General features: G+C 43.5%; 1 protein-coding gene across 1 annotated transcript in view; it reads right to left on the bottom strand.

The window, feature by feature from the left end:
- Positions 1-5,899, bottom strand: part of ZNF536 (zinc finger protein 536) — a 410,433-nt gene extending 404,534 nt beyond the window's left edge. The window contains exon 1 of the mRNA XM_084813077.1: positions 3,730-5,899. Coding sequence (XP_084669203.1) covers positions 3,730-5,899 — 2,170 coding nt within the window. The remainder of the gene's footprint in view (positions 1-3,729) is intronic.
- Between the last annotated feature and the right edge of the window lie 8,343 nt (positions 5,900-14,242).

The following is a 14,242-nucleotide window of genomic DNA, read 5'->3' as shown; positions in this document are numbered from 1 at the left end:
CACTAAGGGCACAATTGACAGGATTGCTTACTAAATCACTTAAATAGATTAAAATGAAGAAATACAGTGGGAACTTTGAAAGTTAGGCCAACACAAATGGCATAATATCATCATATCCCCCAAGATCAAGGAAGATAGAAGAATAATGGATTATTTTCATGTATGGTTAGGGCTTGCAATGTTGTACTGCAAAAATACTGGCTCAGTGTGGGGAAATATAGTGGACCAGTGGTAGAGATGTGGAGGTATGTGTGGGGGTGGGGGTGGACTCAGGAAAAAAAAATGGAAAAATTCAAAGGGAAATGTTTCCTTCCAAATTTTCCAAAAGTCTTTTGAAAGAAAGGTTGCTTGTTAATTTTTTCCCCCATTCTCTTTCCCTCCCTCCCCCCACCATTTTTTGTGGGGGTTTCCAAGTCTTTACATCTGTAGCCATGTCTCTAACCAAAGAGCTGGCCCTGTTTTGTACATGTAAATGCAAAGAAAGGGCAAAGGAAGAGGTGTTCCATCAACTGGGCCCCATTCTCACTGATTTGTTTTGTCTGTGTTTTATTGGTAATTTGATTGAAGGGAATGGATTTTCTACTGGTCCATAGTAAACCAGAAAGCAACAGCAAATCAGAAATGGGTTATTTTTAACTCTCAGCCTGTAAAGGAACAGAACTATCCTCCATTTTTTTGCATTTAGTTTGGCTTTAGGATATTATGGGGTCAAATCTTGTGTGTGTGTGTGTGTGTGTGTGTGTGTATGTGTGCGTGCGCTAGCCAGTTTCAGCCAAAAGGTTAATAGTTTAGAGTCAAAAGTTTAGTTAGAATGTAGAGGTCAGGAAGTTGTGCTCAGAGGAGCAGGAGATTAAAAGTTCAACAGAAGGTCAGGGGAAGAGAGAGAGAGAGAGAGAGAGAGAAGTTTCAACCCAGGAAAGAGAAACTTAGTTTACAGAAACAAACAAGAAACTATCTGCCTCATTGTTTGGAGTTGGGTAGAGAGGGGAAAAAATTAAGAGATAAAAGTCTAACACAGAAAGGCAGAGAAACAGAAGAAGCAGGAGACAGAAAGAGGGAAGGAGGGAGGGAGGGAAGGAAGAAAGGAAGCCCAGAGTCCTAGAGGAAATGAGTCAGAGCTGCTATAACCAGATAACTGATTGAGAGAGCTGGACCAACAACAGTAAGATATTGCTTGGATAAGGGACCTGGATAAAACAGGGACATAGTCTATGTAAGTTAACTAGATGGGTTTAACCCTGGGTGTTGTTGTTTTATTTGTGTTGTGCATGTGTGTATCCATTTACATTTTAAAACTCTTCCCTATTAACATTTTTTCTTCAGTGAAATTTTAATCTTTGTCATTTAAAATGTTGTGGTCTCTGTTTGTGGGGGTGGGGCTTACCCACCCCATATGTATTAGCCAACCCACCCACTACCTAAACTAGATACCTGAGACCCTGAGAGTTGTGAAGTTGGTTTGGTGGAAGCAACCAGATAAATAAGCACTTCCACCTGGTGGGAACAGAATAGGCCACAGGATGGGAAGGGCAAAAAGGGGTACAGGCACACTGTTTGCCTGTTTTCCTTTCCACTCATGGAACAGGTGGTTGCCAGTCTGTGACACATACTTTAAAGGCAGTTTTTTGAGATTTACATGCCACTGCTGCTGTGGGATTAGACAGATTTCAGCGTCTAACAAGACAGACTGTTGTGGGGACAAGAAGAGCCCAATGAACAGTGTTGTTCCCATTCTGTGCAGGCTGTCAAAAGCATCCAAGCTGCGATCTTCACATGAGAGGTGAGAGTAGCATAAAAAATTACCAAATTACATTGTTTTTAACTGCTTGTTCTAAAGCACATAACGCAAATGTGTTGGCCAACCTTTAGAGAATCAACGCTCACGGTGAAAAACAGCACATGCATTTTTTTTTTTTTAATCTTTAGAAAGTTAAGTCCAACTTGTGTGGAAAAGAAAATCTTTATGTTGTCATATTGGATTTTCTATCCTCTTAAAACAATCCAGAAAAAAAACCCTACATAATATAAAATTAGCTCTCCCTGTTTCCCCTCATTCCTATGCAGGGTTTCCAAATGTGTTTCACTACTAATAAATTGTAAATGAGGCTACAGTTCAAAAAATAGTCAGTGTGTTTCATGGGTATTTAAACAACAGCGTTAAGCGCTATAGGAATCTGTGGAATGCAGAGGGCAGATTTATGTGTCTTAAGAGTTTCTTTACTGGTTTATAATAAGCCACCCCCAAACTAACACTTTCTTTTATATTAATCTGGCCTTAGAAACTGAGGATACTGGAGCATGACAAGAACAACAAAAATAAACTGGCATCTACTTAATAACTGTAACAGTGGTTTGCCTTCAATACTAAAATATTTATCGAAACTAAGGGAGGGGGTGAGCCTAAAAAGAATTACCTTCAACAGCCTGCTACCAGATCTTTAACAGTGGGCAATGTAATGCCTTAAGGTCTCTCAAACTGTCTTTCATTTTCTAGACTTAATGGCTGATTGCAGAAATCAATGTTGCCATTAGTAACAGAGTATTTGTTATGGCATGATTTCCTCTGTTGTTAGGCCTGCAGAATGATTACAATATTAGCGAGGTGCTTTTGTTATAAAGGGGCTGAAGATATAACTTTCAATTTACTATCCATTAGTTCAAGACAAGAGTCTAGAAATGAGAGATGAGGCCAGAAATCTTACCTTTCTTTTAAAAAAATGTGCCAAGAAAACTCAATATTGTAGATAGCTTCAATGAAATATTACTTTGCTTTGCTGTTTTGAACACAGCAGGTCAACATTAAACCAATGGAATATTTTGTGTAAAATAATTTTACTTCCTAGCTTTCATGAGCTTTTAAATTCAGTAGTGCGCAGCCTTGGCAGGAGGGTGGGTACAGAACATCACTGAGGCACATATAGCTTTTCATTCATATCCCCATAGGCCCTAAACCCATGTATATTCTTGGCCTGTGGCCTTAAACATACACCACAATTAGCCACATAAATGAACCATGTCCCACCACAGAATAAGGGCTTGTCAAAGGGCAACAAGAGCGAGGTTGCAGAGAAGGCTAAATGGAGAAGAGAACAGAAGTCAGCCTGAAGCGATCTACAACTTGAGTGCCTCTACATTAAATAGTGTTGCATGTGTCCAAATTAGCATTTTAATATACATGCAAAAATATGTGCATTTTTTAAAGGGTCATTGCAGTGGTTTGGGAATTGGACATATTGTAGATAAATGAACAATCCTAATAGATTTAACAATGTGTGTGTGATATATGACAGTGGCCACAACATTCAGTTTATGAATCCATTTGAACCTTCTCAAGCTAATGTTGCAAACAGTTTATACCTCACTTTCCCTTTGAAGTGAGGGTCTGCAAGAAAGAGAATTTGAGGGTGAAAGTGAAAAATGGAATCCAAAGGAAAAGTCTCTCCCCAATAGATTTTCTATTTCCTGAAACCAAGCACCATTTTTCACTACTACCATATGTGAAATGGCTCAAGTATGTGATAAATGGAAGACTGAGAAGGAGAATAAAGAAAATAAAGATGCTTCTTTAAGAACAACAACAGGTTGGGTATAAAGGTAACAGAATTTACACAGTTTGAACATGACATCTTTTTAGAAATCAAATGGGAAGCATTGCTATGTTGTTAGCATCAGCCAGGTTGGAAGAATTATATGAGCTGTTCTAGCTAAAAGAAGAAAAACTTGGCATACCTGAGGAGGAAGGTGACGAAGGATGTGGGCTGTCTTCCTGGGCACTTCCTGTCTGTGAGAGGCCTCCACCCATTCCGCTTTCCTCAGTAATATTGGAGGACCCTGGCGTTGTTGACCTGCTGACTGATTGAGATTCCTGATCACTCCCAGACCCGCGGCGCTCTTCAATGCTGCCCTGAATGATCTCATCTTCTACCTTCCTGTCTCTCTTGTGGACTCTGGAATGAACAACAACTTGGTGGTATGTTCTAAAAACTCTGCCACAATCAGGACATTCAGTTGGCTTCTCTTTCGTGTTGCTGTGACTCTGCATGTTATAATCGAGCCCTTGGTTCATACCGTGAGACAGAAAATCTCTACTGCCTTCCAAAGGGTCTAGTTTGTTTGACAAGTCTCTCTGATTGCCCATTTTAGTGCTGTGAACCAAATCAGCAGGCATTTTCTGCTTGGAGCCATCTGCTCCTAGTAACACATACTCCCGCTTCTCCTTATCAAACATGACTCCAGCATTTGCCAAAGTGTCTTCATGGCTCCGCTGTATCTGGTGCTCTTTAGTCAAAAAACCATGTTCCATGGCCATTCCTCTCGCCATAAGCTGCCATGCTTGATAGCTGTTTACAGGGTCCATCTCGGCAGCCTTGGCTGCAGCCTGTAGCCTTTCTATGCAGCTGGATTTGAGAGGAGGCACGAGATTGAGGCAGCCCAATAAAGAATGCTTGTCCCCTTCAGCAAGGCTATGGCCAATGCCAGCAATAGGAGACAGGAGCTTGCCCAGAACGTCTCTCTCTTTCATGGGCAAATCTCCTTTGTTGTAAGTCTGATTCTGCTCGCTTAAACCTGCTTTATCAGGAGGAAGGAAGCCACTTTGCAAGCAGGATAGGTATCTTGAGTACAAGTTGGCATGAGCTTCCTGTGTCATGCTGCTGATGGACACAGGTACTTCTGAGTCACTGGGAGATTTGTTTTTCACAGATAACTTGTTCAGGTGGACCTTCATGTGGTTTTTAAGGAACCAAGGCTCTTTGAAGCGTCTCCCACAAATCTGGCAGCAGTGCTCAAAGGAATCCTTGTGCTTCCTCATGTGGCCTTTCAGGAACCAAGCTTGGCTGAACACTTGGCCACACACTTCACACCGAAACTCATTGGCAGCCTGCTCTCCATTTCCGTTAGAGCCCTGGCCCTGAGCTGACTCGGCAGTTATATGAGCTTTCTCCACATGACTGATCAACTCCTCCTCCTGGGATGCTGCAAAATCGCACAAAGTACACTTGTAAGGCTTGTGAAGGATCCTGATGTGCCTGTCAAGCTCTTCCCGCTTCTTAAACTTCCCTTTGCAAAAAGTGCACCTAAACCCAGCAGCTGTAGCTACCACTTCTTCCTGTACACTGGCAGGCTTTGGAGAGGGAACAGGGTTGGCAATATCTGGGGTGCTGTGGTTAGCGGGCACAGACAAGTTGCAGTTAGCGAGAGGCATAGGTTGAGAATGCGGGTGTGCTTTGATGTCAGGTCTTGGTTGCAGAAGGCTGCTTTTCATCTGCTTGTCCCGCAATATTGCCCTTTCTTCCAGCTCGTGCAAGAGCCTGTTTTCTTCTCGAACCCTCCCACGGCCTTTGCCAAGGTTTCCAAGCTTGTGAGTACGCAAGTGAATCTTCAAGTTTCCCTTCTGCGCTGCTCTATGATCGCAATAGGGACACTTGAATGGTTTCTCCCCTGTGTGGGTGCGCATGTGGAGCGACAGGATGCTGTTAAAACGAAAACGCTTCCCACACAGAGGACATGGGTATTTTCTGTTCTTCCTGGCATCATCCTCTATATCGCTCATCTGAGACATGATGCCTAAGTTTTGTCCATTTAAGAACTGCTGCAGGTCCACCCGCCCATTCAAACTGGTGTCGACCTCTCTGTTAAGTTGATTGGCTAGTAGGGCCATCTGACTGCTGATGGGCTGGTTTGCTATGGACACGTGGCTCTTGTCTTCTAGAAGCGTCGCTGTCTTCTCCTCAGGAGTCTGCCTGTTCTGGAGTTCTGGGAATGCATGACTAAGCTGGGATGTTATCTGGTGTAGCTTCTGGCTCATGGAATACTGGCCATTGAGTATGGAGCTGTTGAGGTGGGCATCAGCTTCTGGTACAGCTGAAGAAACACCAAGGCACAAACTAGCTTCCTCCATCCCTGAAAAAGGAAGAAGAATTTTAGATTTGGAGTGAGTCCAGTTTTATTAGCGGACCTACCAAAAACATTTTGCATTTAAATTACATTGGTAACACTACAGTCAAAACCAATAAAATGTATATTAAATGTCAAGTGTATAGCATACAATTGTGATTATGTTTTGTCTTAATTATACAGGGCCTTCATCACCCTGTATAGTTTTTGATTGCATGTATTAATTAGGATTTAAAAATGAACACATTACCAATTTGAATATCTAGCTCTTAAATAAGTAGCATTACGCTTTCAACTTCATTCACCCTTCTTCCCTGTGAAACTGCACCTGTTTACATTTTTCAATCTATATAAAAGAGAAATGTTATGCATCTTGCTCACTTCCCCTTTAAAAAACAAAAATAGAAATCCATTTATAAAACTTTCAGTCCCATTAAGCATATTCAATAAATTCCACATTCTACAATGAGAAAGATGGTTTTATGATTTGATGGGGGAGGGTGGGGGGAAGATGGCATGATATTTACTGGTACACAATAAAACAAGATAATGTTTGGGGGGAAAATAAAGTAAAGGACAAGCTTTCGAACAATAAAAAGGATTTTGCTTTAGTCAACAAAAAGTGCAGTAATATCTCATTAAGCTGATTAGTATGCGGCTTAGAAACAGTACTAGGTGCTGTAACACATGATTATAATCATAAAAATCCTTCAGTGTTTGCAAGTAAGCATTAACGAGGTATATTAAATTTTAAGGAGACTGCGACTAGCAGCTTTGCAAACCTCTGAGATTAAGATTTAACCCTTATGTTACAAAGCAATTGTTCCTCCATCATTTGGAAATGGTACCCATTTAAAGAGGCATAAATTACCTCCTTAATTTGTCATGCTGATCATTCAGATATTCATGTTTAGAAAAAGTTGCTTGATTTTACCCAACCATCTTCATCTTGCAATTGGGTAAAATATGTGATCTAAGGAACTTTGATTAGTTTTAAAAGAGCTCTCTTCTAGAACTCTATAAAACCCAATTAAAAGCCAGGGAAGGTGTCACAGGAAGCTTCAACAAGTTTAAGTATTTTTAATAACTTTCTCAATATACAGTAATGAGTACAAATGGTACCTACAAACTGTGCACTGCAGAAAATTAGAACTCAAAGCTGTTTGTTAAACAGGAGCGCTCACTGCTGGTCAGCATAATTGTCCCTAATAATAATCTTCTCTCCTTGCCATTTTCTCTAGTCTATTGAAGAGAAAAAATGTGTCAATAAAATCTCAGTTTTAAAACTGTACAAACTGTTGCTTTTAAGATGTACATAGAAATGGATGTTATACAATCAGATGAAAACACACGGAAGATCCATCCTCTTGGTTTCTTTCAGTATTTCTCCACTCTAAAATAAAACTTTGTTATAATTACCAGCAATCATTTAAGATGAGGAATCTCCTTAAGAATCCTCAGTTCCAGTTTTTGCCATTTAGGGCACAATCCTATGCATGTTTAGACAGAAAGAAACCCTACAATGCCCAGCATTCCTAGCAAGCCAGCTGGCTGGGGAATGCTAGGAATTGTACAATTTTTCTCTGTGCAAATATACACAGAAACGCTTCCAGTAAATGGAAGAGCAGCCTTTCTGATGACCTTATCTAGCTCTTCTCTCACCAAAATCTTAGATGATCCTCCTTACACATAAATAACTTCTCTATTAGGAATGGGAGCGTCCCTGAGTAACATCTCTCTGGTTTGAGGCCAGTGTTTTCAGGATGACTGCATTTGAACATCCCAATAAGCCATAGCTTATTGTGGCATGAATGAGCCATAGCATGTCTCAGACTTATGCATTCCTCCTTCCCCTCTCTTTCTCCCATGCAACCAGGAGGATTGCAGAAGCTTTTGCTTCCACTTTTAGTTAGCCATGGCTTGGTCATGGCATCTGGAGCAAGAAATTTCTATCAAGGCTAAGTATGGTTAGTTTAAAACAAGGTAACTTCAAACCATGTATTATCAAGCTGGGTTGTTTAAACTATCCATAGTTAGTGTAAACTGCAGTTCCCAGTTCAGCTGATACAGGAAGTTGTTATTAACTAAAAGTGGAAGCAAAAGCTTCCAGGCTCCTTCTCCTACCCATCTGGTAGAAAGAGAAGGGAAGAGAAATTGTGCAAGTTAGAGGCTCACTGCGATTTGTTCCTATCATGATATGCCATGGTTTATCATAACATCCAAAAGCAGCCAATGATACTTAAGAATATATTTTTATAAGACAGAATATTTGAATGCCCCTACTTTGCTTTCTGAATGGTGAATCTTTTATTCAGACCAATTTGAGATGTAGTAACACTTAACTATTTTTTGTTTTTTAATAGCATGTAACTCTTTAGTGATGGATAGGGAAATAATAATACTTTCAGTTACTCATTGCCTTGTAGGAATGGGCAGAAGTCTCTAAAGGTGACAAATTATGCTAGGATCCGTTGAACAAATGTGGTGCTCACACAGCAATTTTGGTTATCTATTTCTTAAACAGCAGCCCCATGGCAAGCTATTTGTAAGACTTCATTGGGGTTCAAAAGCAGTTCATAATACAGCATGAGGGCATCATCCAAAGTAAAAAAGGGAAAATCTACTGGGTGTGCCTAAGCACTTGGACTTCTTTAAAATAACCTCTGGATTCCGGCCTTAATATTTAAAATCGACTTTCCTGAACTGGCTGCTTCCAGGTATGTTGAACTGCAATGCCAATGATTCCAAGCCAGCATGACCGGTGGCAGTGCTTGTTAGTGATGATGGGAGTTGTAGTCCAACACATCTGGAGAGCACCAGGTTGGGAAGACTGATTTTAAATAAAACCTTGGGGTGCAATCCTATGCATGTTTAAACAGAAAAAGTCCTAGAACTCCCAGCATGCCCCAGCCACCATAGCTGGCTGGGGCATGCTGGGAGTTGTAGGACTTTTTCTGCCTTTAATCTTACCACTTACTGTGCTATATTGTGTGTGTATATCTGTCTTAAATATAACAACCTTCACACTGCGGCAATTGAAACCACTAAGGATGTATGAGAAACTCATTTCTTTTCTTTTTTTTAACCAGAATTTATCCAATTTCCACCTCCCAGAAAGGAATGCAGCCCTGAATGCAATCTGTGGCCAAAGTTCATATATTTCCACCAAGCTTGCGATGCAATTTGCACCACTCAGAAGAATGCATTCAGAAAATGCGTACATTTGAAAAATGTGCCTGAAAAACACATACATTTCAAAATGTGCACAAACATGTTTTAATCAATGGGAGAACAGTGTACATTTCCAAAAAGTGGACAATTGATGCATACATTTAGAAAAAATGTGCATGAAAATATACACATTTTTTATGCGGGGCCAGGGGGGAGAGTTCACAATCCAATACGGACATGAGTTGGAATGAGGTGGAAATCAGAGAACCTTGATGATATTGAGTTTGCTCATTTACACATCCCTAGAAAGCACATACACCTCATAATAACTATTCCAACTTTTCACAGATGAAAATAGAGACCCACTTCTAACACCCCAATTCTTATATGAAGGAAGAGTCCCTGAGTTCCTACCCCACTATCCCACATTCAAGGATGTCGGAGAAAGCTGCATCATAACTGATTGAGTTCAGACTATTTTTGCCAACCTTTTTTCTACCCTTCCAGAATTTTGCACAAATTTCATTGTAGAAAAATGTGCAAAAACAAAAAATGGCTGGAAATGCTCATTTCCCCCATAGGCTAAAGCATGAAAATGTACATGGGGGGATTTACACATTTTGCAAGTGTGAATTTACATTTGTTGAAATGCAAATTTGGAAACTAAAAAAATCCAATTCCATTGATGGGTGGACAATAGAACAAAAGGTTCCTGACAACCCATGGAACATAGATGGAATGGATTGCAGACAATCCATACATCCATACTTGGGATGTATGAATCCCACTTACCAGTCTGCTGCCGGGGTCCGCTGGTGGGGGGAAGGCGATCCGTCCCCCCCCAGAATCCTCCCCCAGCCAGCTCCGCTCTGCAGGAAGGCCGTGGAGCTGCCAGCTGGGGCTGGCCGCAGCTGGACTTCCAGCCGGTGCTGGGCTGCTGTGGCCTCAAATGGCGGCTGTTGTAGTGGCCACCATTTGCATCCCTGCCTTTTGCTGTGATAGGCTACATAAATACGTTATATAGCCTATCATGGCCTAATGCAGGCACAGAAATGTCGGCTGCTACAACGGCCACCATTTGCGGCCAGAAGATGACCTGGAGCTGACGCTGCAGCTGCCACCATCAGGTAGATCTGTCCCAGGGGGGATTTCGGGGGTGGGGGGAGTCCATTCCACCATGGACTCCGGGGGGGGGCAGATTCTAAAGAATCCGGCCTCACTGGAGTCTGTGGCAGATTTCTCCAACATCCCTAATCCTAACAAAACTGACTTACCTTTGCCCCGTAACTCCACGCGGAATCCTTGATGGGGGGGGGAGGCGATCCGCCCCCCGCCGGAATCCTCCATGGCCAGGCCATGGAGCAGCCGGCCAGGGCCATCCACAGCCGGATTTCCAGCCACGGACGGCCTGGTGCGGATGCAAATGGCGGCCGCCATAGTGGTCGCCATTGCTGTCCTTGCAGCCAGCCGTGATAGGCTATGTAGGAATTTACGTAGCCTATCACGGCTAAGGTTAAAAAAACACACACACGCAGCGTACGCAAATGCTATTTGCGTTCCTTTATTTTTCCCCGTTCTGGCCTACATAAATATTTACGTAGGCCAGAACGGGGAAAAATAAAGGAACGCAAATAGTGTCCACTACGCTATTTGCGTTCCCCTTTTTTTTCACTGTTTTATCTTACATAAATATTGACGAAACATAAGTCAGCGAAAAATAGGCCATGCAAGTGGCGGCCGCCATAGCCACCGCCATTTGCATACGCTGCGTGTTGTTATTGTTTTTATGTTAGCCATGATAGGCTACATAAATTCCTACATAGCCTATCACAGCTGGCTGCAAGGACGGCAATGGTGGCGGCAGAAGCCCTGCCGCGGCCAGCCAGGAGACCGGCTGCTGCCGCCGCTGGAGCCGCCACCGCCGCCGCATCTGCCCCAAGTAAGTGCCATACCGGGGGAATTCTGCAGGGGGGCAGGAGGCCGTTCTGCCACGGATTCTGGGGGGAACTGGAATCCATGGTGGAATTCTCCGCCATCCCTACCTAATCCATACTCACATTGCTGTTAGGGATGTCAGAGAATTCCGCCACTGACTGAAATGGGATCGAATTCCCTTCAGTCTATGCTATGGAATCCTCTGTGGAATGGCACCACAAGGTGCTGTGGAGCCAGCAGTCATGCGGCTTTTTTTTTGTCATCTGCACAGAATCATGAAATTTTCCTAAATAAAACGCAGTGCAGTATATTCCAATAATACGTACTTTTTAAAAAAAATGAATTGTGCTCACCACCTTGTTTGTGGGTGTTCTTTTTAAATTGAAATCCTCTGTCTCCATTTACTTTCAGCTGAAACACTTCCTCTTCCTAGGGGCTTCCCAAAAGAAGACTGTCTTAGGTATGCCTGAGAGATAAACTCTTTGTTTTAGGGATGGCAGAGAATTCCGCCACGGATCGGATCTCAATGAGGCCGAATGCCAGTGCATTTGGCCCCCCAAAATCTGTGTCAGAATGGCTTGCCACCCCCCTGCCCCCCATGGATCCCACCTGGGACAAGACTTACCTGGGCCAGATCTTCCGGGAAGCGGCGGCTGCAGCGGCAGCAGTTGCAGCGGCTGGTCTTCCGACCGGCTGCCGCCACCGCCATTTCCAGTCTTGGTAAAAAAAAAAGAAAAAAAGACGTGATAGGCTACGTAAATCTTTACGCAGCCTATCATGGCTGGGTGGGTTTAAAAAAAAAAAAGATGTGATAGGCTACGTAAATCTTTACGTAGCCTGTCATGGCTGGGTGGGTTTAAAAAAAAAACAACCGGCGTAGGCAAATGGCGGCGGCTACAGCCGCCGCCATTTGCTTTCCTTATTTTTGGCCATCTTAGTCTATGTAAATATTTACGTAGACTAAGACGGCCAGAAATAAGGAACGCAAATGGTGGCGGCTGTAAAGATTTACGTAGGCTAAAACGGGGAATCAAAAAGGGACGCAAATAGCGCCCGCTACGCTATTTGTGTTCCCCTTTATTTTCGCCATCATAGTCTATGTAAATATTTACGTAGATTCAGACGGTGAAAAAGAAGGAATGCAAATGGTGGCGGCCGTAGCTCCTGCCATTTGCGTACGCAGGTTGTTTGTTTGTTTTTACCCAGAGCCCTCCGGCCGTTCGAGGATTCCGGGGGGGAGGAACGGAGCGCCTCCCCCCCTGTCGAGGATTCCGGGGGGAGGGATGGAACGCCTCCCCCCCCCACCATAAACATAATCCGTGAACAGGTAAGTCACTTTCGTACATCCCTACTTTGTTTAAATCAACCCTGTTTTAAAGAAAGAAAAATCCTTTTAAAATGACCATGCCACTCCAGGACCAACAATGTCATTTTAAGAGGGTTTTTTTCTCTTTAAAACAGCATTGCTTTAAACAAAGAGTTTATTGCTCAGGCACACCTAAGACAGCCTTCTTTTGGGAGGCCCCTAGGAAGAGGAAGTGTTTTGGCTGAAAGTAAACAGAGACAGAGGATTTCAATTTTTAAAAAATACATAAATATTTACTAGAAATAGCGATTCTTACGGAAGTTATGCAGACTTAGGGAGATGGCTGGGCACCGGAATTATGGTTTTTGGTACGGATTTATCTTTGTAATTTTCGGAGCAGAAAAAAAAGAGGAGAATTCCGGGGGCTTGTGAACGGCAGAACGGATAGGGATGTCAGAGAATTCCTCCACGGATTCCAGTGAGGATTCTTTAGAATCCGGCCCCCCGGAATCTGTGGCGGAACGGCCTCCTGCCCCCCGCCCCCCAGTGAAATTCCCCCATGACGGAACTTACCTGGGGCGGCTCCGGTGGCGGCTCCGGCGGCTCCAGCAGCAGCAGCGGCCACGGCAGCTGGTCTCCCAGCCAGCCACAGCCAGGCTGCTGCAGCCGCCATTTGCGTCCTTGCAAGTAGCCGTGATAGGCTACATAAGTATTTACGTAGCCTATCATGGCAAAGAGCAGGGACGCAAATGGCGGCTGCTATGCCATTTGCACCCTTCTCTTCACTGTGATAGGCTACGTAAGTATTTACGTAGCCTACCAGAGTAAAGGCAGCCATGCAAATGGTGGCCACTACACCATTTGTGTGGCTGCCTTTACCATGATAGGCTACATAAATACTTACGTAGCCTATCACAGCAAAGAGCAGGGGTGCAAATGGCATAGCGGCCACCATTTGCGTCCCTGCTCTTTTCCATGATAGGGCACGTAAATACTTACGTAGCCTATCACAGCTGCTTGCAAGGACGCAAATGGCGGCCGCTATGACGGCCGCCATTTGTGGCCACAGCAGCCTTTCCGCGGCCGGAACTCCGGCTGCGGATGGCCCCGGCCGGAACTCCGGCTGTGGATGGCCCCGGCCGGAGGCTCCACGGAGTCACGTGGAGCAGAGCCAGACAGGGAGGATTCAAGGGGGAGGGACAGAGTGCTTCCCCCCCACCGCGGATGCCCCTATGCAGAGCCAGGTAAGGGATTCGTACATCCCTAAGAACGGAGCACTGGCCGCAAACTGCGGAAGTCAGGTGGCACTGAAGATACACAATTCGTGCATCCCTAATTGCTGTAGCTCTCCTCTGCCTGCTTTATGTTGGATTCATTTGTTCCACAATAGCCTGCTTTCATCAGTTTAGAATCCAAGAGTTTGTCCTCTTGATTAGAAGTTTGCTAGAGAAATCTGATTGTCCTACAATAGATTCTCCAACTACAGTTCAAACTATGCACCAGCAACTACAGAGCATGAAATTGCATGCTTTGCAATGCATGTTGCCTTAGTGTTCATCTGCATGAATTTATATGCATATGCATTAGAGACAAGATGCTTTTACCTCACTCTGAGATTTAATTTCCACAGATTTGAGGGAGGGAATTGAACTCCTAAATATGACATCTCTAACAACCCACCTAAATAATAATTAACATATCTCAAAGGCAAAAAGGATCTAAATAGCCTCTTGTTGAGGGTGAAAGAGGAGAGTGCAAAAGCTGGTTTGAAAATCAACATTAAAAAAACTAAGATCATGGCATCTGGCCCCATCACTTCCTGGCATATAGAAGGGGAAGAAATGGAAGCTGTGACAGATTTTATTTTCTTGGGCTCCAAGATCACCACAGACTGTGACTGTAGCCATGAAATTAAAAGACGCTTGCTCCTTGGGA

This window comes from Heloderma suspectum, chromosome 8 (genome assembly GCF_057233095.1).
Source record: "Heloderma suspectum isolate Gila_16-S chromosome 8, 16-S_ref, whole genome shotgun sequence".
NCBI classification, from domain to species: Eukaryota; Metazoa; Chordata; class Lepidosauria; order Squamata; family Helodermatidae; genus Heloderma; species Heloderma suspectum.
This window is presented reverse-complemented; position numbering and strand designations above follow the sequence as displayed.